Source organism: Aythya marila (genome assembly GCF_965140915.1).
Source record: "Aythya marila genome assembly, chromosome: 1".
In the NCBI taxonomy this organism is placed as follows: domain Eukaryota; kingdom Metazoa; phylum Chordata; class Aves; order Anseriformes; family Anatidae; genus Aythya; species Aythya marila.
The window spans coordinates 92,233,784-92,257,988 of NC_139042.1; the positions used below are offsets into that span (position 1 = coordinate 92,233,784).

General features: G+C 39.6%; 1 protein-coding gene across 3 annotated transcripts in view; it reads right to left on the reverse strand.

Moving 5' to 3' along the window:
• Positions 1 to 23,919, reverse strand: part of SLC37A1 (solute carrier family 37 member 1) — a 35,290-nt gene extending 11,371 nt beyond the window's left edge. Inside the window, exons 1-12 of one of the 3 annotated variants that reach the window (XM_082775052.1) lie at positions 23,601 to 23,919; positions 20,355 to 20,614; positions 18,654 to 18,735; positions 17,616 to 17,742; positions 15,596 to 15,674; positions 14,608 to 14,743; positions 12,990 to 13,066; positions 10,998 to 11,164; positions 10,204 to 10,241; positions 4,985 to 5,068; positions 1,765 to 1,896; positions 187 to 277 (exon numbers count right to left, since the gene is read on the reverse strand). In XM_082775052.1, the coding sequence (XP_082631178.1) occupies positions 187 to 277; positions 1,765 to 1,896; positions 4,985 to 5,068; positions 10,204 to 10,241; positions 10,998 to 11,164; positions 12,990 to 13,066; positions 14,608 to 14,743; positions 15,596 to 15,674; positions 17,616 to 17,742; positions 18,654 to 18,735; positions 20,355 to 20,410 (1,069 nt within the window). In that variant the 5' untranslated portion in view covers positions 20,411 to 20,614; positions 23,601 to 23,919. Of the gene's footprint in view, positions 1 to 186; positions 278 to 1,764; positions 1,897 to 4,984; positions 5,069 to 10,203; positions 10,242 to 10,997; positions 11,165 to 12,989; positions 13,067 to 14,607; positions 14,744 to 15,595; positions 15,675 to 17,615; positions 17,743 to 18,653; positions 18,736 to 20,354; positions 20,615 to 21,198; positions 21,429 to 23,600 lie in introns of those variants that run through there. The other 2 variants (XM_082775053.1, XM_082775054.1) reach the window with 2 other exon arrangements.
• Between the last annotated feature and the right edge of the window lie 286 nt (positions 23,920 to 24,205).

A 24,205-nucleotide genomic window follows, 5' to 3' on the forward strand; every position in this document is an offset into this window, starting at 1 on the left:
ATACTTTCCAGTAAAATTGAATTCATAAAACTGAGAAATATGTTTGTTGGTGACTTAAAACTCCTGCTACTCTTGCAAAGATAGTCCATTTCAGAAGCAGTAATGTTTACTTTCTTATTTATTTCAAGCTCATATTTCTACACACTTTGTAGTCATAATTCTGTTTCTCCTTACTGTGATACTTACCCACATTTGTGATATAGAGGGGAAGCCAGAAGAGGAAAGTATAGCTCACCAGTTTTGCAAACAGAAGACAAAGGGAGAATTCTATGACTCCCTAAGATAACAAAGGAAACAGGAAGTTAGTATCTTAACAGAGGCTGTTATCTGCTTTCAAAGATCACTATGAAATTGTTTCTAAGAAGCATTTTACCCTTTTTTTTTTCTCTAAAAAATTCCCTGAAGGCATTCTTCCCCTGAGAGCATAAAGCTTATAACCGAGCTGACTGTGATATTCTACTTATATACATTCTCTTAATTATAATGAATTGAACAGAGAGAACACCAAAATGAACAGGAAGGATTTGATTCTGTCTGGAACACCTGCATCGCTTGTTTTCCTCATTTAGAGACTTTTTATGCAGCATTGTATGGGAGCATATTCCAGAGGAATGGACGTATTTTTATGTTCTTTAGATCTGCCCTTCAGATGGGGTCAAAGATCTCTCCCTTATTAACTCTATACAAACAGCCAGTTCACTGGCATGACACAGTTCACGTTAGTATGTGACAAGAGCACACTGCAGATAGGGCAGATGCCTATTTCAAACACTAATTTGTTCCATCCTCTTTTGTGCTGGGTAGATGAAAGGTTTACTTATTGGACAGAGCTGCAACTAAACTGCCAAATTAACCTATCTTCATTCCCCTTACCATCTGATTTATTTTTTTTTGTTGTTGGAGATGGGTGTTTTTAAATCTCTCATATGGTGTACTGCAGTTATCTGCAGGGACAACACGCTTACGCAGCTGGCTTCACTTCACATACAGCCGTGACCCTTCCCGAAAGCTGGCAGGAAAAATACTGTGGAGTTACAGAGATTCAAAGAGGCAGCAGTAGCAATTTTTCTACCTATTTTTCCACTTTGCCACAGGAAGAACAGTTGAGACAGAGGATCAGACTGGCAGAATGAGAGAATGCAGGAATACAGTGGGTTTCTTCTGCTACCTTTACACCTGGTCCAAATCAAGTTGGGTATAATTTTTTCTACTTGTGCATTGTATTGAAGCTGATAGACTTCAAGCTGATAGGACAATCAGGCTGATTTCCCTGAACTACAGGAAATTTATTTCCTTTCCTTTTAGCAGCATTCTAAATGTTTGGCCTGTCTCATATTTCTCCATATAAACAATACAAGAGATTTTAAAATAAAAATAAAAAATAAAAAATAAAATAAAAACAATGTTGAGGAGTGGAAAAGAGAAGCCATGGAAAAAAAATCTGACACAGAAAAGTACTTACAGGTTCAGCCTACTCTTCCATTCTTAATACTCATATCAATAACTAAGAACAGTGATTTTTTACATTACAGGCTGCTATAGTATTAATTATAATGAGGTAAAAAAAAAATAAATTATACAGCCACTGGAGCCTAGATGTTTGTCTTATGTATCAAAATCTGCTTTAGCCTACATACACCAGAGTTGCCAATCAATGCTTGTGATGCAAAGTTAAGGTCATCTACCACTCCATCTAGAATCTCACGGAAACAAGAAGGCAAAACCTGACTCTTGGAGGAACAAGGAAGAATAGCACAGACTCACAGGTATTCGCAAGGCCCCAAGGAAGCTGATAGCTGATGTCCCATGTCTGCCTTCCCCAGTGACCGCACTGCTCGAGTTCTGTGACGCCGTGCAGTTTTCACTGTCAATAAGCAAATGCTGCATCTCTGGATCCTGCAATTTCCCCCATATACAGAAGAGAACAATGTATTAAAATACATATCAAACTGTCAAATCATTCTAAAATAATTCATTTTTAAACAGTGTTGTTTTATTACAGAAAGCTACAGCTTTTAAAACCCCTTATTTCAATGACTGGAGTATAGAGAAAATAGTATATGCAGAAAATGACGTGAAATAAGCCTGGTCATTTATGCTTGTGTGTTAAGCGTTATGGAATCAAGTCTCCATTCTATAGTGACTTATTTCAAGTTGCAAAAAAAAACCACAAAAAAAACAAAAAACATACAGAGTACGGTCTAAAGGAACAAAATTTCCAGTCTTCCCTTGCACTACTGCTTATACGTGGTGTAATTAAAACTGATAATCTCCTGCACCCTACAACACATTTCTGTATAAAACCATGTATTATCTTCCTTCTGTATTAACACCAAGCTCATTTTTCAGACTCTGTAACATCTTATTCAATAATTTAAGTACAGACAAAGCCGTATTTTCAGTTGAGTTATGGATACTGAACGCTTTCTGTTAAGCAATAATGAATTTTTCACCTGTCTCATTTGAGTATTGCAATCCACAAATTCAAAAAAAGTCTGAGGTTTACCAATATTGCCTGAGAACTCAATCCTGAGGTCTAAACTAGGAATGATTTCACTCCAATAGTAACTCCACTGGCTGCTAAGAACAGTTGCAGAGCAAGTTACCACTCAACAAGAATAAGTCATCCCAGCCTAGCCACAGACAGATCTCATTATTTTTATCCATTGTGATATTATCCAAAATGTTTGTACACAGTTCATAGACAGGGTGCGGGATTTATGGGTGACCCTACGCTCTGACGAAGCAGGAGCCAGAAGACAGGAAAAAAAATATAAACAGAAATCTAGCTCGGCACTGTAAATCTGTGTTACGGTACATGAGTCACTCCAGCAGGAGCAGCATTCATCTTCTGAATTACTGGAGCAACTTCAAAATTTGAACTATTTTAACAGTAGCAAAGCAAAATACCAGCTACTAACATTAAAAAAAATCAATGGAAGGTAAGTCTAAATAACGCCTTAGGGCACGTCTCTTGCAGAATTTACTCAGCAAACCCAATCGGGATTGTCTGAGGTAACACCGCTCATTTCCCAGACAGGTAGCTCCGAACTTATTTAAGTACAGAGGGTTAAATATGACAGTGAACGTGACCAAAATCCAAATAACTTACTTAGCAATTCATACTGAAAACCTTTATCAACAATTTTTGCACTGCATGTAGCTAAATGATAAATAAAAAACATCAGACTGTACTGAGCAAGGATAACATTGTTCAGCCTTGTCAGTTCGTCATGGACTGTGATTAGGCACATGGCACGCTACTGATCTCTGGGGAAGGACTCATTATCCCTCAATTTTGTACAATTTTCAAGAGGCCAACCTGACATAAGCGGTAACAAACACATGGAGGTATTCAGGTCGCTTAGCCAAAAACAGGTGTTTTTTTGTTTTTTTTTTTTTTCCAGTCACTGCCTATCCTGAATATTTATTTTTATAGTAATTGAAGAGGTCAGGAAAACAAACAAACAAACAGTAGAAGCTGCCACTCCAGTGTCCTTGCAGCAGACCAGCTCATAAATGCAGAACATCTGTTGCTTGTGCAAACACAAAAGCTGACAGTGATCACCAGCTCAGCACAGCCGTAACACAACCACTGCAAAAAGGTGTCCAACTCCATTTTGACAGGAGCAAGATTATCTCTTGTCACTGGCAAAAAATCTGGGGGTACTAGGCAGTAACAAAAAAGGGATTTTTGGTTTTGTTTGGTTTTAAAAACTTGTTAGCTCCATAATACAAGCACATAACCTAGCTGGCTATGGCTGATTATGGCTTTGTTGTCATCGTTGTCCCCCTGTTGTGCCCACAAGGGAGGGAACACCAGTCAGTGTGGGAAGGGGCACATCTTCCTTGCCCACTTGCCCTGCAGGCTCTTTGCACAGGCTGACAGGAAGGGGGCCAGTTTGAGGTACCAGCAGAGTTAGAAGAGGAAACTTTGTCAACTGATTTGCTGACCATATTTTAGCTCTGTCTTCATGACTTGTCTACAGTCACCTACTTCTCTTCTTACGTCTTCTCCCCTTATCTTTCAGCTAGTTGTGACAAATGATTTCTGGGCTGGAGTCTGCTCTTGGGCAGCTCAAAATGAACAGGAGTAAACTCAGTATGCTCAGTAAACTCAGGGTACCTTCTGTGTTGAGTTTCATTCCGAGTCACTGAAGTTAGACTGGTCACAGGGGTTAGAGAGAGAGCCAACCAAAATTACTAGCAGAGCCTTTCCTTAAAAAGTTCAAAACCTTTCCATCCCTGCTGATTATAATTCTGGGAAACAATCTATAGGCAAAGAACGAAAAGAACAGGAAGTTTCTATTTTCCTGTAACAGTCTGAAAGAAGCAGAAGTGTTAAAAAAATGCTCTCTCCCCTACCCTATCCTCTCAGGATATAATGTGTCAAGTGCACTGAATATTTCAAACGTGTACAATATTTCAAGTGAAAATTTTCAGTTAATTTTCATCACACAAAAAAAAATTAATTTTGCTCATTAAAGAGCAAATCCAGAGATCAGTTTCCAGTGAGAATCACCAGCACTGATGGTTACAAGCTTTAAGCATGATTCCCGTGAATAATTGCTCCTATTTACAATTCTCTGCCTCCATGCATGCTAAGTGCATACTTTTAGTACATCAAAAAAAAGAAGACATGATACTGTAAGGAGTGGACAGACACCACAGAAGTAGCTAAAGGATTTCAAAAGTATTGTCTTAAAAATACCTGGCAGTGTTTACTTTTGCTGGAACTGTATGAAGATCACAAATTAAAGACAAAAAAGTAAGCATGCTATCTTACTCAGTTTGGCTTGTAGCATTTCTGTTAGATAATGCTTTGTTCTCTTGTCTGACAGTACATTAGTATATGAAATTTGAAGCAGATTTCAGCATTATAAAAGGAAGATCTACCTTTACCAATTATAAATCTAATGTAAACTTTCCATGTGAACTTTAGGAAGTCTACTATGCTATTTTACAATAACACATTGCATTTTACCTGAGGCTTGCTGGCTTCCTTAGCATTTAAGGTTGGCATGTGGACTCTGAATCGAGATGCACCATTCAGGAAGGCGTTAGAACTCTGAAAGAAACAAACAACACCTCCCCATACTTTTGTTGCTTGTTTTTTTTTTTTTTTTTTTTTTTTTAAAGGATTACATAGTGTTAATCGTTACTTTATAACTAAAGTCTTTGTGCATCGTAACATAAGTGGATGCATCTCTTATTAAACGACTGTGCATTTTGTTTTGCCTTTTTAAGCAGACCTATGACAACGTACAGACAATGCAATTACAGCTGTATTTGAAGGCTTACTTTATACTGCTGTTATAGAGCAGCAGCATACTGAACTCAGAGCACAGTCGTGCCATTCTTAACATCTTTAGCAGCTTTTTCCTCTACTGAACTTTCCTTGGCATTGCTAACAATTGTTCTCATAAGCAGATAATCCTAGTAGCAACTACAGATTTCCCCGCCGCCCCCAGGAAAACCTTGTTTTTTCATTTCTCTTCATTTATGATAAGATTATCCCATTAGTTTACTCTCACACCGTTCTAACCCAGAAATGGAAAAGAGACCATGCTCCTATGGGCTAGAAGGTCAGCAAAGTCAGAGTGCTTCTGGGGTGCTCAGAACAGAAATCAAGGCAACAAGCTGTATTTTAGGTCCCAGATGGACCTCAACTAACCCACTGGTTTTTGCACATTATTTATTACCACGTGCATTAGTGTATTGCTTCACACCAAAATTACATCCCTTAGAAAACATTATCTTGAAATCCTTGGCTTAAAAGGATTTGCCAGGGAGATTACAGTTTGTGCGCTGAAATAAATATACAGCTTCAAAGTAGGTTTGGAGTCAGGTAGGAACAACCAATTGCTAAGACCACAAGAAGCACTGTGCATTCCTCAGGGATGAGATATTTGCTCCTGATGTGTCAAATCACATTCTGAATGCCACATTAAAAACAGACAGACAAAACCCACAAATAAATAGATAAAAAGAAACCACCACAAATCAGAAAAGATCGCCCAACCTCACTGAGTATTTTAATTCAAAATGAATCACCAAGTAATTCTTGCCCAACACAAACACAAGAATATATATATTTGTGGTTTTCTTTACACAAACTGCCATTCATCACCCAAATCTTTCTAAGAATGCAAAAAGCTTTTGAGAGGTGGGAATAAATTTCAAAATTGGTGCTGCTCAATGCAGAGCTGAGGCACAAGCAATCTTGGACATAAAAATCTTGTTTCTCCAAAACAAACAAACAACACTGAAGGGCATAGGGTCTGAATGACAGATTTTAAAATTTTATCTTATAGAAAATTAAGCTCATGTCAGAAAGTGATTTACAACAATCTGTGGGGAAGAAAATCAATAACCTAAGGAAAAGTTACCAGCAGCTGAGCAGAGGAAAAAAAAAAAAAAGAGAGAGAAAGACTTCTTCATCTGCCTGTCAAAAGTAAGATTTACTGTGGTAAGAAGGAAATGTCTGGGGATAAGGACTAGACTCAGAGGCTGCACATTTAATACTTAAGACCTCTTTCTTCTTTTCAGAAAGATAAAAACTGCAGTCTGGTTTCTTCTAAATGCACAAGCACTTTGCCACAGGAGTTTAAGAGATGTAGGTTTCCTGGAAATGCAAAGTCAGGTTAAAGAAAGTTCCTAGAACATAAAGACAGGTCTGTATGAGCATGCTGCAATGAACGCATGTACTTATGAAAAAGAAGCACAGGGAGAAAAGACTAGAAGCAATAAAAAAGTTCTAAATAATCATGTTTTACAAATGCTATTAAACCTTCTCTTCAACTTTGATGATAGAAGTGCACCAATGCATAATAAGGAACACTGACTCCTTGCTTGTGTTTGTAGTGGGCATATCCTTCTGGAACGCTGCAGATTAAGCTTCCAATTCTAGTAATTAAAATCATTTTATCATCATTAAATGTTTTGAAACAAATTTCAAATTCATAAATTAGAGCCAACGTGAATACTAGCAAAGAAAGCACAGCTGAAGGAATCACTGAATAAAGAATGAGAACTGCACATCCAAGGCTCTCTGCTTGTCTCTCCATCTGTTCTTCTGGACAACTCAGTGAAATGAGATTACTCACCACTACAAACTCTGTAGAAATACTGGGCTCATGACCATGCTGCAAACAAACAGTAGACCAAATTCATCCAAGATAGTGATACCACAGAGAGATGAATCTAATCTTTACATCTTAGTATGAATCTACCTTAAATTATTCCCTCGCTTTGAGTATTTATTTCAGTTGTTTTTAAACAAAACCAGCCTCACTCTTCCACGGTGAGGTTCAGCTTTTGGCACCCACTGGCATGGCTGCCTGAACATAACCAAAACATTTGTCTGAAGTGAACAGAGTTATGAGCAAAGCAAATAGGTATGTTTCTTTAATTTCTTAGAAAAACAAAACAAAACAAAACAAAACAAAACATTTCTAACTATTTACAAAAGCATGTTAGGGCTGCCAACAAATTCTACCTCTTGTTCAGGAAGGCTGGAATTTTGTTGCCAGTGATAAGAGGTTACAGAGTCTGTTTTATTACATGAACCTTCCTTCAATTAGCAATTTTTATTTATTTATTTTTAATTTAGCAATCAGACACTGTCACTACCACATCTGCATTTCCAGATCTTCTTGAACTTCTTTTCTAGTCTTTTTCACTTCCTCAACTTCTACAATCCCCCTCCCCCCAGTGAACAGAAACTGTGAGCCATATTTATTAAAGGATTTGCAGATTTTATATTTTACCTATTGTACTTTGCAGACCGCACAGGTCTGAAGTGAGATACTTAAGCAATTCAAATGGAGTACAGCTTCCCAAGACAATGACAAGTCTTAATCTGAAAAACGACCAAGGCAGGCAAAGAAGTACTTTTTAAAGTCCCCTTTTTAAAGATTCATAGTTATGAATATATGCAACAGGGAAGGAAGAAGTAATGCCTCTTGCTCTGGAGAGCAAGGTTTCCAGGGAAACAGTACGTCAAATGCATTGCTACACAATGAGACTGCACATGGTGCAGTGATCTTGCTGATGTCCTAGAGAAGATGAGGTCAAATGATAGTCTCTTCCTGGGAACTGGGGAAAGTGTAATGAATGGAAGGGGGGAAAAACCCCCCAAAATACTGGATTTTTTAAAAACATCATGATGAGTAGATACTGAATGTCAAAGTTTTCCATAGCAGATCCTTAAGACATACAAGCAAACCATTGTGCACAACTCTGTAGTTGTGCTTTCCAGTAAAAGTGTATTTGAAATGAAAAGTAAACATTTGATTCTATAAATCTTAGGAGTGAGTTCTGTTAACATTATGCTCCAGGTATTATAAAAAGCAGCTGACACGTTCATGGGAGCACCTACAAAATATAGAAAAGCTGAGGAAAAAATGCCTCCTGTTAGGAGTCTCTAAGAGTCACATAAAAGATTCTCATACTTAGCAGAATTTACCTTTAAGAGGTGAAAGAGAATTAAATGAAAAATACAGAGTGAATACAGCTTATCTCACAGTAAGAAACTAAGAATAGGACTTCCACAGCCCATTACAGGTAATCAGAAGCCTTATCAGAAGCCTTCCATATGAGGAAAAAGTCCATTAACTGGTAAAGAAGAAGAAGTAACAGAGAGTAGAAAAGTCACCTTCAGTTGAGTGCATTTAAAATGTAAAAAGCCATCTATTTAAAACTACTGGGGGGGAAGCAAGACACAGAAATTGTCCCTGAACAATCTACCTGTGCCTCTTGCAATGCGAAGGCATAGTTCACGTTTACATACACATGCAGACAACCTTCATATATAATCCTCTAGTATTGGAAAACACACGTGGGATTCACATAAGACCTTTGCTCCAACACTTCTCTTATGCATGGGAAACTCCACGACCTTCTTTTGCCCTACTGTTCTTCCAAAGAACTGGTTGTTACACAGCTACTTTTCCTAATGTTCTCCTTTTTGTTCTCTTGTCTATTATTTTTCTCTTTTTCTGCTTGAATGGCCTCCCTCCTCTTGGGTTATAGCAGCACAAGGCAAGAAAAGAATCATCTTCTCATGTAGTAGCTAAAGTTTTCTAAGGCACATCTCTTTGTCATTGACATAGCTCTCTACATTACTTAATTTTGAGCACATAAAAAGTCTTGTGATCTTCTGTGTAAAACAGATTGGGCAAATACCAGCCTGTAACCACCTCCCAACCTACATTTAAATAGTGTTTGAACAACCTTGTACTAATATTTAAGGCAGAAGGATTTCCTTTTGAAAACAAGTAAGAGTTCTAACTTTGCTGCCACAATGTCACGAGAAAGCATATATGCCATGTTTAGCAACACAAAGAAAGCTCAGAAAGCTTCAGGCACACATTTTAAGCCTGTTTTCACCACTGCTTTGAGTAGTCAATCTCTGATACCGGATTTTCAAACTCCTGCATGGTATGTGCCCTTGTGATCCAGGCAGCAAGTGTCCCACAAAAGAAAACAGTTCGTGTGTATGATAATGCATTTATAGCCTAGTGAGGTTTGCTACCTTGCAAAATAGTTCACTATCCTGCCAAAACTTAAGCCCTTGAAGTATAAGCTCTTCTAAACCAGCAACATTCATTGTCTTGATACCAGTAAAGAGTGTAATCAATACATTCTTAAAACTAATCTGATGTTTAAAAATAAATCATCTGCGTATAAATAGCATCTTCACTCTTGAAGATTTCAAAATTTGACTAGGTAAGCCCTAAGTGATCTGATCCAATGGCAAAGTTAGACCTACTATGAGCAGAAAGTAGGATCAGATGATTTCCAGAGGTCCCTTCCAACCTGAATTATTCTGATTCCACAGAACATACAATATTGTGTTGTCAATATTCAGGTCAAAATGATCTGAATATACTCAGGAAGAGTGGAAGAAAATAAGGTAACTCAAAGAAAGATGAACAGTTTTTACTTGGTTCGCTGTACTAAGTTCATCCATTACAAAACCTTAGCTAAAATACATTCATTCACCTTCTTGATTCATACTGCTTTGATAGAAAGCGAGCTCCTGGTTTACTACTGAAGCACAGAGGGCAAATAATTCCCTCAAATTTGGGTCAGTTATAACAACCTGGCACATAAGGGCCATGCAGATTATCTGATTACCAGAACTACCATAAACCTGTATATTAGAAGGCAAAAATCAGAGTAGAAAATGTATTCACTTACACTGGATGGTGTGGAGGAGCAACTTATATCTTTAGGATCTGAAACACAGTAACACACACAGTTAAACTGAATGCAAGCACAAAGAACCTGTCTTAAAACACCTATCAGTAGTGTCATTTACCACTAATATGCCAACAGTACCGATAACGCAAAAGTAGTCCTGATATAAATGTTTAATTGTATATTTAGGGGAAAAGGGTGCTCCATGGTACCGTTCCCATCCTAAGACCACAGTAAGTACTCTTCTGGCAGTCCAGCTCATTGCAGCACTCTAGTTTTGTCTACAGAGCTTTTTCCTTCCTCATATAGGACACTTACAGCAAAATAAACATTCATAGCATCTCTGAGTCCACAGAGGAAAAAGATAAGGCATTCCTTTTTAATTTCTTATTTAAGGTGACAGAAGATGCTCTATTGGCTGATTCCTGTACTTTGTAGTACAGGATATAGATGCCATGGGTTGAATGGTAGCACTGAGCATACAGTACAGCTAGGTGGGGTATTCTACTTTCAAATGTATCTCACTTGAAGGATTTATAAAGACAGGGAAGTAAAGACAGGGCAGTGGACTGAATTCTGTAGTGTTTCTCTCTCAGGTATGCCAGAGTCTGAGTGTATAAACTCTTCAGACATACACGGGTTTTTCTCCATCTGGTTCTAGGAGTAAGGTGTTTCAGTACTGGTGTACCCTGAGGAATATTCCTTAACTATGCCGTGGGACATCTTGCTTAAACTGCTGGTGTTCTTTCACCATAAGGAGCCCCTCCACGATTCTATTACACTGAAGAACTTACGTTCAATAAGAAAGAGGAAACAAAATATTCCCATCACTGCAATGATAACACCGGGCATCACAAAGGAGAGACCCCAGCACGTAGACACCCAATAAGCAGCAATTAAGGATCCCAAGATATTTCCCACTGAAGTGTGCGAATTCCAGATCCCCATGATCAGTCCTCTCCTGCACAGAAAACAAACAAACAAATAAATAAAACACACAAAAACCCAAAAACATTTCTTATCTTTCCAACAATAAGCATTATTATCCTGAGAGAAGTATATCAAAAAGACTGCTCAACTGTGATGTCTGTGAAATACTTGAAATCTTACTGTTCTGCAACTAAACACTTCTTTATGCTAGTCTTTCATCTTTCAAAGCACCTAAATATTAATAGAAGTGTTCGAAGTACTTCTCTGTACATGACAGAGCTCATCATGCATTTAATGGCATTTAAAGGCACCATTAGGGCTTCCATATTCCTGGACAGAGTTTCTTTGATAAAAACATGTATGCAAATGTTGTATAGCATATGCATGCTAAGTCTGATGCTTCTGTGAATGGAAGTCCCACAGACATATTGCACAAGTAATCTGATGCTTTGGGGATATGTTAGACAGAAGAAAACTATCTGTACAGGACAGGTAAAGCAAATTCAGTGATTTCTGATCGCATCCTGGGCTTGCTAGGCACTAGTTTAAGGTAACACCTGTGCAAGGTTGGCTCCAAGATATCAAACTGTTGTCAGCCTGGAAATCCCAGAGTAGAGCTGCTGTAGAATAGCTGCAGCAGGACTAATGTAAACCACAAAAATCCTACTGAAGTCACAGCAGTTAGCGGTTTTTATCCTTTTAAGTCCTACTGAAGGCAAGGCAGTTTTCCCAAGAGTTTACCTGGAACAACCTAATTTTAACTAAAACAAGTCTTTTTCTTTGGCTGAAGACAAGATCCAAGAGGTCTGCTTGTGTTTCAAGGAATCTGTGGCAAAATGAAAATGAGACCCAGCTCACTAACTTTCAGACCAGAGCCCTACACACCAATCCATTATGCAAACTCTTAAAAATCCATTATACAGTCTTGCTTTTGCACAAAACAATCTGAATGTGTCTGCTGTGCACAGACTTACCAATTTTGTTCAGTATTTTATGATGGTTATCATTCTCTCTATGTTGTAACTAAAGAGGCTTCAGGGACTACAGAAAACTAGTTTGAGACTATATTTTCTTAATTGTCCCACGATTTTATATAGAAAGCTCACACTGATTTTTCATGTCTTCCTCTTGAAGTGATTGACAGTAACTTCATTCGGTGACATCTACAATGGACACCACTACAGCAGCATTTTATTGCTACAGGCATCAACCATTATCAGAGACAATGAATTCAGCACGCAGCTCTCACAAAATTTATGGAAAGTTTCTGTGTGGTATGACAAAACAAGCATTATGAGTGACCTCTAGTTAGGATTTTTTAAAAAAGATGGATTTAAAGAAAGTGGATGGATTTAAAAAGAAAGGTTAAGTCAGCTGCCACATCTATTTTCCTTTTTAAACTAAATTTCAAGTTTTTGTAAGTGTGTTAGGAAAAAGATATTAGACAAAAAGATATTTTTAGAGCTATAGCCTAACAACTGCTTTGAAACACAAATGAAAACACAGGAAATTCTGTATTAAAAAGGCACAATTACAGCCTTTATTAAAAGTGGATTTAGATTGATGATATTTGCAAGAATTCTTCTTAATTCAATTCCAAAATACTTCCTCTGAAAAAATAAACATCAGACTAAGGAGCCGCCAGAGAACACTCATTTGACATGACAGAGAATATTTCAAACCGCTATGCAAGCAAACGAGCATAACAAGGATAACTCCTCTCAAGGATCCACCTAACTGCGTGTTTTACCCCCAAATCACTGAAGCAACACACAGATACTTAAACTGACTATAATATTACAGCCCCAAAATGCGTTGATTTGTACTTCCGAAACTTTGGATTACGGATTATTTACCTTCCTTTTCCAAACCAGTTGCCAATACATGTAACGACACTTGGCCAGCCAGTAGTTTGCACCAACCCATTAGCTATCTGAAAGTATACAGAAATAATAATAAACAAACATACCCAGTATTAAGTCAGGTTCCTACAGAACTCCTGCTGGGTGCTGTGCTGGGAAAAGGAAGCCTATGCAACTGCTTTGAATTTAGAAACTTAGTACGGGAGTTTCAAAAGCATTCTTTTCCAAGAAACAAACAGGTTACAGTATTTCACAGATATTCTTCCCTCTACCTAAATATTTCCAATTATTTTATGATGTAAAACACACCAAAAAAATAAAACAAAAACACATTTCACAGAAACTTATCCAAAAACACATTTCACAGAACTGAACAGACAAGCCAATTCCCTTTATGATAAGGGCTCTATAAAGCTTTGCTCGGTTTGAACATATGGCAAAGCACGTTTGCAATCAAAGTGAAAAAAAAAAAAAAGCTTTAGGGCAGACTGGACAACTGAACATTAGTTTAAAAATGATTAAAAGACATATGCAAATAAACTGAGAGGAGAAACTTAACGTCCTGTATTCAGGCTGAAGTGAGAACTATTTCAGCCTGCACGTTGCAAAGTTCGTAAGGAAATTAAAGAAATCCTAACTCAACTCCTAAAAAGCTCCCTATGTATAATTACACGTTAAAACAAAGATGACAGCATAATAATTCACATGTACAATGAGCATTTACCAGTTAGGCTGGTGGTGTGAGGCTGTCCTTTGCATTACAGGATTTGCTGTCCACATCACGTGGTGCAGCATTGTTAGGCTCACTTAGACAAACCCTAAGGGTGCTAGCTCTGGTCTTGGAAACCACATAAGCCTTGGGGGCAGTGACATGGTTAAACAGATGACTTAGTGAAATAGTTATTAAAGCTTTCAGGGCCCAAGTTAGTATCGCTGCGTGTCATGTCGCACAACGCCATGCAAACATGCCAGCTGTGAAAGTGCTACTGAGATAACGCAAAGAAAGCAGCAGTGCGAGGTGCAGACCTGTTCAAAATGACTCAAATGCTAGTCATGTCCTAAATGTCCTAGTCACGACCTAAATTCCATTTTAGATCAATCATAAATATTTGTGTGATGCCTGATTAGATCTGCAAGTGCTCTGAAAAATCCCACGCGATGAATTTTCATTATAGGAGCTGCCTGTTCTCAGCCACACGAAGGTGGGAGACTTCATCATTAGCAGCATAAATGTAATTTTCCTGCACAGAAAGCCAGGATGCGTCACTCAGGTCTTGGCAGACTGACAGAAATAAATACATTTGTTTTAAAACTCGCCCACATTTAAGCTTGCAAAGATTTGATCAATGATTTGACACAGATTGAAACACTAATTTGTTTTCAAAGATTTCTTCCATTAAAAAAATAAAAACAACATTTTTTTTTAAATAAAACCTGGGGTGATCCACGCAATCATTTCCGACTGTTGTCAATGGCAATGTATCCCAGCCTTCAGATCTTCCCATCTAACCACTAATCACAATTTGCAACTCAAAAGAAAAAAAGAAAGAAAAACAATACAACACTAAAAAACACCATGGAAACTCAAGTGTCTAGGTAACATTGTGCCTACCTGGGCCATTATGTAAAACCACAGGTTATGTATATTATAGAAATAACCCAATCCAAACATTGCAGTGAAGAGTCCGCTGGCAAGCATTCCAACTGTCAGATAGTAGCGGATAGGTAGCCGTTCTCCTATTATCCCACTTGAAATGTGGAAGGGAAGAAAAAGAAAAGCTATAATTAAAAATGAGATCACACCCCAAGCTTTCAGGAAGAAAGAATATTTTGTGCTGCTTAATTCAGGTTGAGGAAAAACTTTACTGGTAGTTCATTTTTTTTCCTCACAGAAGCAAATGTTTTTTTTAGCAGTTGTTACAATAAAGCAGCAAACATTTCATGTTCATGAACTGACAAGTGCTGTCACCTGCACAACCATCTTTCAGGGAGCTACTCACCTGCAGCACATTGGAAGTGACTACTTGGAGAATTATTTTCCCAATGACCCATGACATAGTACATCTGAACCCATTTAAAGTGAGACCTACCTCCGTTGCTAATGACTTTGGTTATGAAGGTCTCACTTTTAGTGAGTCAAAAGAGGCATCTCCAAGTGAGAGCTAATATTGTACACTTTATGATGGGTTTGATGCATTTTTATGAGGTGTCTGGTACTGTTCTTCGACTACAAAGAAAGCCAGGACAGTCACCTTTGTCCACATATGCACGTTTGACACAGATGAAGTCTGGGGATATGTATCCTAGCTCCAGTGCAACATGAAGGAAGACAGGCTAGACCACAAGCTCGAAAGCATTCCTGTATAAGGCAGTCAGATGGGGGTAAATATCTTTCTACATACCAACAGGTATGCTACCACTGGGAACTCAGGATTTTGCGTTTTTTCCCCAGCAACTAGCACAGAAATGGGAGAATGACATCCAAGTTCTCATTCTCTCCATCAGAAACTTTACAATCAGAGAGGACAACATCTCAGAAGCAGTACAGCCACCTATGTTGATAGTGAGTGATAAAGCAGCCTTTCGAGAGAGAGATTTACCTTAAGTACATTCCAATTGCATATGCACACAGGAATGAGTAATCCAGTGCTCCCAGTAACTGCTTGTAGTTATTCTTATCTAAGAATACATTTTCAAAACAAATCATCAGTCTAAACATAGCAGTAACTTGCCAACATTTTTACATAATATAGGAAAAAAAAGTTAGTGAATATGCATTGACATTTAATTTTAAATGGACACTTTTAAAAGGCACTTAAGCGTGCATTATGCAAAACGCATTTAACAACAATAACAAAAATCTACAATTTATGCTGTTATCTGTAATGTATTAGGAACATATTGCTAGGCACACTCTTAATTCCACTTTATTCATTTGAGTTGTTAGGAAAGAAGAAACAGCAGTTATTAACAAGGTCCCCTCTTCTTACAGCTCCTTAGACAAAACAAACAAATAACACAAAACAAAGCCCTAAACTTTAAAGGGCCTTCTTAAAAGCACAGTGGAAAGATATGTTTCAAATGTGTGGTCCTAAAAGCCAAAACAGCTTAAATAATCCATCATCATCCAGGTTTTTGAGTAGTCATCTTAATACAATTTATAGAATGGTTAATCTTTCACATTTCAATCTCCAAATTCTCACGAAGCACAGTGATAGAAGTATTGTTTTTGTTTGTTTGTTTGTTTTGTTTTTTAAATAATAACGTCCAGCTCTGTACAAGAAATGACCATAATTACAGCAAACAGCACTTGGAAGAGGCAGGGATGCAGCAGACGGGACTCCACCCAGTTAGAAACACCATGTCTAGTCTCAAGTGACCTGAGCTCATACCAAGACAGACAATTTGCAAGGAGCCACAATTTCCACTGACTTTGAGAATAAAAGCGAAGTTATTAAAACATTCCCCTTTCAGTGGTGCTACCAGCTTGCCAGTTATGCTGAAAGAACAAGTCTAGGGCACACCCCGAGGGGCAGCTTTGCAATAACACGTGTGTTCATGGAAAAAAGAAGGACATGAGCTCAGAAGTTTTCAAAATTAAGAAAGCTAACTAGTGGTTTAGACAAGCAAGCGCAGTCTCCCCTTGGTCAAGAGGCAAGAAACAGCAATCAAGTTTTACTGCAACCCAGAGCATTCGGAAAATGTGTGGAACTACACCATGTCAGTATACTGACTACCTTGTAGCAGGCAGTTAATACGTAGAATTCTGTCCACAGAAAACCAAGAGCTCAGATCTCTAATTACCTTGGAAAAGAGGGGGATTTTTTTTTTTGTAATTTGATAATTAAAGAACAATTAGAATGGATTACTGATTGCCAGATAGACTGGAGTGAACTAGCACACTGATAGAATGGACCACTCCACTCCACTGATGTTCTTGGCAGAGATGAAAGTGTCAAGGAATGATTCAAAATCTCTATTAAGTTCAAATATAATGAAATTTGAAGTTACTTTGTAAGGAACTTCACTTTTTTTTTTTTTTTTTTTTTTTTTTTTAAGTAAAAGACCAGGTTTATAAGTTAGCAACTCTGTTCTGTAATAAAGTGCCACATTTTTTTTTTTTTAATTTTTTAAAAATTTAAGATTTTTTTAAAAAAATGTTTTAAAAAAAAAAACATTGCAAAAAAAAATCTTTCTGGCAGAGAGAGTCTCTGAAAAGTTCCAGTTTAGATAAACACTAAGTAATTTCATTTAAATTACTGCTGAACCTTGAACTAACACAGCAGAAAATCATAATGATTTATTTTATTCTGTCCCCTCTTCTTCGTTAATAAACATTCTAAAGACATATCTAAACCTCTACATAGCCCCATTTACTGACTGAAAAGTGTTCTACTGAACTCAAAGCTCTAACAGGTAAAATAACTTCAGTTTTTTAAGCAGGCAAGACATTAAGTCTTGACTTAACTTGCTTTGGAAAAACTAATGAGAACATTGGAAAAAACACCCTTCCCATATACACCTGAATCCCTCCACATAAGAAGGATAGGAAGAGACAGATAACCTAATTACTGATATCAGCACATGGTTATGGAACAAAAAAGGAAAAAAACACCTTACCAAATGGTTCCCAACCACACTGAGATGCATTAGATGGCTTTTTGACAGGCTGAATCTGGGCAGCATATTCTCTGTAGGAGCTGAGCTCAACTTCATGCGAAGCAGCACAATGCTTATGCAGCTCTCCCTGATATAGAAAGGAAATTTGAGACTGAAAATTTACTCATGATAGAACCCCATTAAACTCCATTCAGCAACAAAATTAATCATTCTAGTTCTACATGAACCTGTGTCAAATCCACCGAAACCAGTAAAATTGTAAGTCATTAATTGCTTGGTATTTTGCTGAGTGAAGCCACCATTACGTCTAAAAGCAATCACCTGGCCAGTAATATGCTACAGTGAATTGGTGTTTCTGACACTGCAGGATTTCAAAATTAGTCACTAACATCAAGCTATTTTGCCCATTTTTACTCATCAGTTATATATAACCACCCTGGGAGATTTGATTTGTGTTTGGCAAGTTACAGATGCATGAGATTAGAACAATAATAATAATAAAAAAAAAGGTATAGATAATATTTTGTCACCAGCTTCACTGAGAACAGAAGTGAAAAAAAAGAAATCCCATGGAGTGTGCAGCAACGTACAAAAAATCCCAAGTGTATATACAACTATGAATACGATGCTCAACAGCACTTGGAACAGTCTTGTAAACGTCGGTAGAATTTTATTGTATTTAACTCAATTTTATCACATTTAACTCATCAGTTACAAGAGCCTTTCTCAAACATAAGAATGTCAGGCTGTAAACTCTTACATGCCTAGAGTTTAGATTAATTCACATGAATAGTCTCAAGTGTAGGCATAGCTGTTCCAAAGAATAGAAGTACAAACAGTATTTTAGGAGCGGTGTCACTGACGTTTACTACGTAAATGTCACTGTGTGCCAACTTTATCAGGTTTTCATCTTTAAAACCATTCCAAGTTAAAGTTTAACATTGTCTTTCACAAAAGAAAGCACTGAAAAAGAAGACTACTTCCTCTTCTGATAACAGCTGAAGGATGTTTAAACAACGACATAGCAACCTTGCTTACCTTAACTATACTGATAGGTTTCCTTGATAGATGGAAGCTGGCATACAAGAAGAAGGTGAGAGTGAAAATGAAGGCTCTATACCTATAATATAAAAAATAGATACATATTTGAAAATGATTTTATTTGGATTTTACTGCTGTTACATACAAATGTTACACAAGTCATTTGTAACCTTGGAATAGTTTAAGAACTTTTCTCATGTTCTCTAACAGCCAGAACCACCCTAGCAGTAGTACTGCTTTAGAACATCTGCTCCGGCTTTGGAAGGGAGTTTCGTGATGTACAAACATGGACAGGAGTTTTGTGATATACTACAGAGATAATCTGCCTTGTTTACAACCTTTCTTTGCGAGCTACTAAAAGGCAGTTCAACATTAAACACAGTCAGATCTCATTTTTCACAGTCTCACCCAGGTTTCTGCTACAATTAAGATATAAGTGATGGCTGAGTTGTCAATTTAACTCCTGTGGATTATTATTCATTTCTTTCCTTACTGCTTTGTGGATTTTTGCTTTATTTTTGCCTTCCTCTGTATCAACAGAAATCAACCTCTTCTAGAGACTGAGGTACAGACATACACTGACAGTGTGTACTGGAGCACATGAACATAATTATCCAGCCTTGGGATTGAAAGGACTTTTTCCCCTCACACCTTGCTGGCACCCTTGTTTTTTTTCCTGCAGTTCATCTGAACTATAAGAGAATCTCAAACTCCCTGCCACTGCAAGGGTTAGGCAAAGACAGCAAACTAATCTTGTTTGATCGGTTTGATCTCCTTAAACCCTCCCTGTGTAAGGAGAGTGTTTTGTGGATTTCTACTTTTAACAATACAATGGGATCAGAGCAAATCTACTGTCTCCTTCTAGCCTTGATCTTAATGTAAAAATCAGCAAATAAAACCACATACATACATACACCAATCTGATTCCTTAGTATGGTCCCTAATTATTAATTAATCTTCAATCATTTTCTGCCTAATAAACTTCTATGTAACAAGTGTTTTGTCTTATAGTTCAGGCATACTCACAAAGACACTAAAAAAAAAAAAAAAAAGGTGGGTTAAGTGAGTTATCCTGTGAGCTGGGTTATTCATTCCCATTACTGTAGGCATCTTCATGAGTGATAAAAACACAATGACTCTGTCCTTGCTGCTTTACTAAATAAAGTATGTGATAAATTGTTCCAATGGGAATTGCTTGGTCCTTCATTTGTTTTTTGTTACTCACACACAATTTACTCAGTATTCTCTCTCCAAAAGAACAAGAACCAATGCCATCCACCTTCAAGGATTAACTTTCAAATACATTTAAAAAAAATATTACAGTAGCAAGAACTAAGATCATAATTCTAAAGGTCTGTATCACACATCAGTTTATGGGGAAGACTATGTACTTCTTATTAATACAAGAAGGCTAATCTTGAGAATCCCCCTCAACTATGAGTTTGAAAGCAGAATGATGAAATTTATCTTCTCAAATGCACAACTTGAAAAGGACAAAAGAATTTACTGTCTAGCACACTTGACAAATACTTCTATAACAAATAAGTATTTCTCACGTTTTACAACTGACTACATTTTTTTTGCTGTATATACCCAGCGATGAAAAGGCAAAAACAGAGCAAGGCAACAGAATCATCTTCCCCAGACACAAACTCATATAATCTAAAATAAAGAGCAGCACCATACTTGAAGACTTACCACTGATCTCGTGAAAATGAAGTGATGAAGCGAATCCCAGGAGGAAGCTGAGCCATCTACAGCTGGTATCAAATTTTAGGCGACACGATTACGCGCTTGTGAAAATGTTAGCTGCTGTTCAGAACGTGTAGCAAAGATCCTCCCTGAGCTGTGCAACTGTAGGCTGTTCACAAACTCGGAAGATCTCTCTTTAGATCCTTTTCTTTCACCTTCAGTCACTAGGTTTCCAATTCTTTACCCTGTTTCTGTTAATTGCTGATCTGTAAATAAGAAAAGCTGGTAAGTAAATATTCTCATCAAGGTATTATAAAATTTTCTAATCATAATATTTCAACTGCAATGACCTATTCCAGATAAAAGCCATTACCATAACTTCTAGATATCAAAAGTGTAATGGAGAACTCTAAGCCAGGAAAAATTGCAGCCTTTTCTGAATTTTATCATGGATAATCTATTTTGAGAAGCAAGCACAGGATAAGGTAACAGGGGCAGAAGGAAAAGATGCACTTAGAACATGATTCCAAAGCCTGCTGACATCAAAACATTGCTTTTGTCCCAGAAAAGAGTACAAATAGGTAATTATCCACCTTAGAAAGATCTATTTTAACATATCAGAAACATCCATGAGGCTGAAATTTGCTACAAAGGTGACTGTAGTGTTTTCAGCCCAGAACAGAGAACCCTCCAGCTTGAGGTCCGGTGTGGCTGAACGATACTGCCAGCAAGACTTGACCGGCACTCCCTCCTCCAGCCTGATTCCCCTGTCCCAGTACCAGTGCTGCACAAAGCACCAAATCGTCAGCAAACTTGGAAAAACAAACCAAAAGTTTCCCCATCAGCTCACCCAGGGGTCAGGCAGCACAAAGGAGAAGGCAGGCTCGCGTGTAGATGCGACATGCAGGGAAACTGTGAGACCACGGCAGCATTGATCCAGTTTGGTTTAAAACATCAAAAGGTTCCTCCTGCTTCTTCAAAATCTGGCCAAAACCCCTCATCAGAAACAAAAACGCAGTGTATCCTTTATTGCAGGTACTGCAACAGGAACTGGCTGCAGTCACTTCGCAGCAAGTCTTGAGTCAGCTGTAAGATGACAAAAGGCGCTGTGGGCAAAGGGAGTGCCTGCAACCCATGCCAGCAAACCGAGCCTCCCTGCGTGCCAACAGCAGAGCCCTCCCAGCAGGATGGTAGATGACGTACGAGGTAGGACTAGGACCATCAGCAGCAGTCTCCCTGACTAGGATCAGCACCGTAACCCCTACCCTGCTGGCAGCACAGCTAGCGGGCTTCAATCCAGCTCCAGCCACTGCCACGCTCCTGGACCAGCTCCCCCGGCAAACAAGGGGAAGCGAGCTATAGGGAAACCTCCTCTGAAGTCAACACACTGGCCAACACTAAGGGTCTGTCCTAACCTGGGAATTTTAGAGGCTGTTACATGACAGGGAGATGAATGAGCCTCTCTCCTCTCCTCTATTGCAGAAAGCAAAGCTGATTGTCTGTCCGCAGCCAGCTGAGTGACAACACTGAACAGGATTCTGTTGTGTCAAAGCTGGCAACTTGGAAACTTCAGTATCCACACAGGCTTTTTCCTTTTAAGTGGGAGAAAACTACCACCTCTTCACCTAACAGACTATCGCACCAAAAGCCCAAGGGTCTGGTCCTTTATGCAGACACATATTTTTGTCATACCTTTAATTTTTCAGTGTCCTTGACATCTCCCTTCTCCGGAAGCGAATAGACCTGCTAATCTTGTTCGGCATGTTCCACCTCCCCCCCCTGCCCTGAATCAGGCTGTGCAATTAATCAGCAAACCCCGTAATCATTCCCACCTCTCCTGCCATGAGTTTCGTATCTCTTCTCTGTGGCTGCTAGGGATAGGGAGAGTATAACCTTACCTTTCACCCCTCGTCCAAGCCCAACCATAGCTTCCCACCTCCCTACGTGCCAGACCTTGCAGCCATGCACTGATGGTCCAAACGGCTGATCTATCAGAAAACCTGCCCTGAGAAACAGCTGATCCAACAGAAGACGTGAACTCACTCTGCAGCCACAAAACTGCTATTTGAAGCAGCAGGAGCATAAAGACAGGGGCTGTAGGTGGCACCGCAGCAATGGCTAGCTGTCACATCAGCTGAATTTCAAACTAACAAATGCCTATCGGTCATTTCATGTTTGGTTGAAGTAAGCTCTGGATAGCTCCAGTGGGAGAAGAAATGCAGGAGGAAAAAAGAGGTGGGCACGACCAGCCACCACAGAGCAGCTTCTTCCACCCGTAGCACACCTGTTTCAGAATCCCAACCCCACCTCCTCTCTCAGTTAACTCAAACAACAGACTTTTATTTAAGTGACCTTACTCTAAGTGAGGGGGCAGAAATATTTACTGGGGAAAAAAAAAAAAAAAAAAAAAAAAAAAAAAAAAGCAAGAAGCTAGCAAAATAAATAAATAAAGAAGATATCTTAAGCCCCTTCAAATGGTTCCCTTTAAATATAATGGGATAAGGCAATCGCCATCACAGAAAAGGAATTGTTTAACAGGTTACTATTAGGTTACTATTTAACAGCTTTAGTGTAAACAGTCTCAAAAAGACTTCACCCATCTCATAAAAGGTTTCATTGCTAGGTGTTCGCAGGAGGCTGTGCACCTGCTGCACAGCGCATATTCACACCCCCTCCTGCTTTTTCTAAAAACCAAACACCAAAAAGCACACCACCACCAACCACCTCCTGACTCCTTACTGTAAATCCAGAGTCCGGAGGCCCCAGCAGTCCAAGGACTGGACTATCAGCAGCCTTTCGGGAGCTACACCCTAACTCTACTTGGCAGGGGGTGATTTCATCTTATCTTCTGCAGGCGGGGACGCAGACACTGGTCTTACCGTGTCTGGAGAGCATTGCATGACCCAAGCTCTCAATTACTTCTCAGCTCCATGTCTCCGTCCCCTGTAACTCCACAAGCTCCCCTGCCGTGCAGGTTGTGCATTTATTGACAAATAAATGTAACACAGTGAAGAAACTCGTGGCAGTAAAACTGGTGAAGGCGTTATTAGGCACACATCCTGCTGCGGCCACAACAAATAACCAGGGCGCCCTTTGTATTTCGGTTTCACTAACGAAGGCTGAGGACGAAATTCAGCCTCTTGACGTGGCCTTTCATTTTCGGTACCCGTTTCACCTGATGGCAGGCGAGCAGTCTTGCTTCCTCCTGCCACGCGTGAGGCGACGCTGCCATCCTCTGCGCCCTGTACTTACCTCCCAAACTTCACGCTGCTCCTTCAAGGCGTCCCACACGAAGCTCAGCTCCCCCCTGTTGGGGGAAAACAGGGTCATTTGGGACCGGCTTTTCCCGCTGAAGATGCTTGAAAACCCTTGGCTCGGGTGCTGGGAGGCACCACACGAAGCTCCTTCAGGTCCTCACGGGGGCAGGGGCTGCAGACGCCCTGAGGCACAGACCTCAGGCGCTGGACCCCGCACCCCAACCAGCAGCACCCCGACCCGCTGGGCTCTCCGGGGAGCAGCAGGGAGCCCGGCCTGCCTCATGCCGGCCTCAGGCCGAGGCAGCGGCGGCACCGGGACGAGCACAAAGGCGCGGCGGGGGCACGGGCGCCGCCTCCCGATCGGCCCCCGGGGGGGCGCGGCAGGTGGACGGCACCCCCCCCCCCGCTCCCTCCCGGTCCCCTCCGTGTCCCTCCCGGTCCCTCCGAGCCTACCCTCCGCCGCCTTCCCGCTCCGTGCCCGAGCCCACAGCGGCCGGGCGAGGCTGCCGGGCCGCCCGGGCCCCTCCCCGGAGCTCCGAGCCGAGCCCAGCCATGCCGGGGGGAGCTGAGCGCCCCGCGGCGGCAGGGCGGGCACGGCCC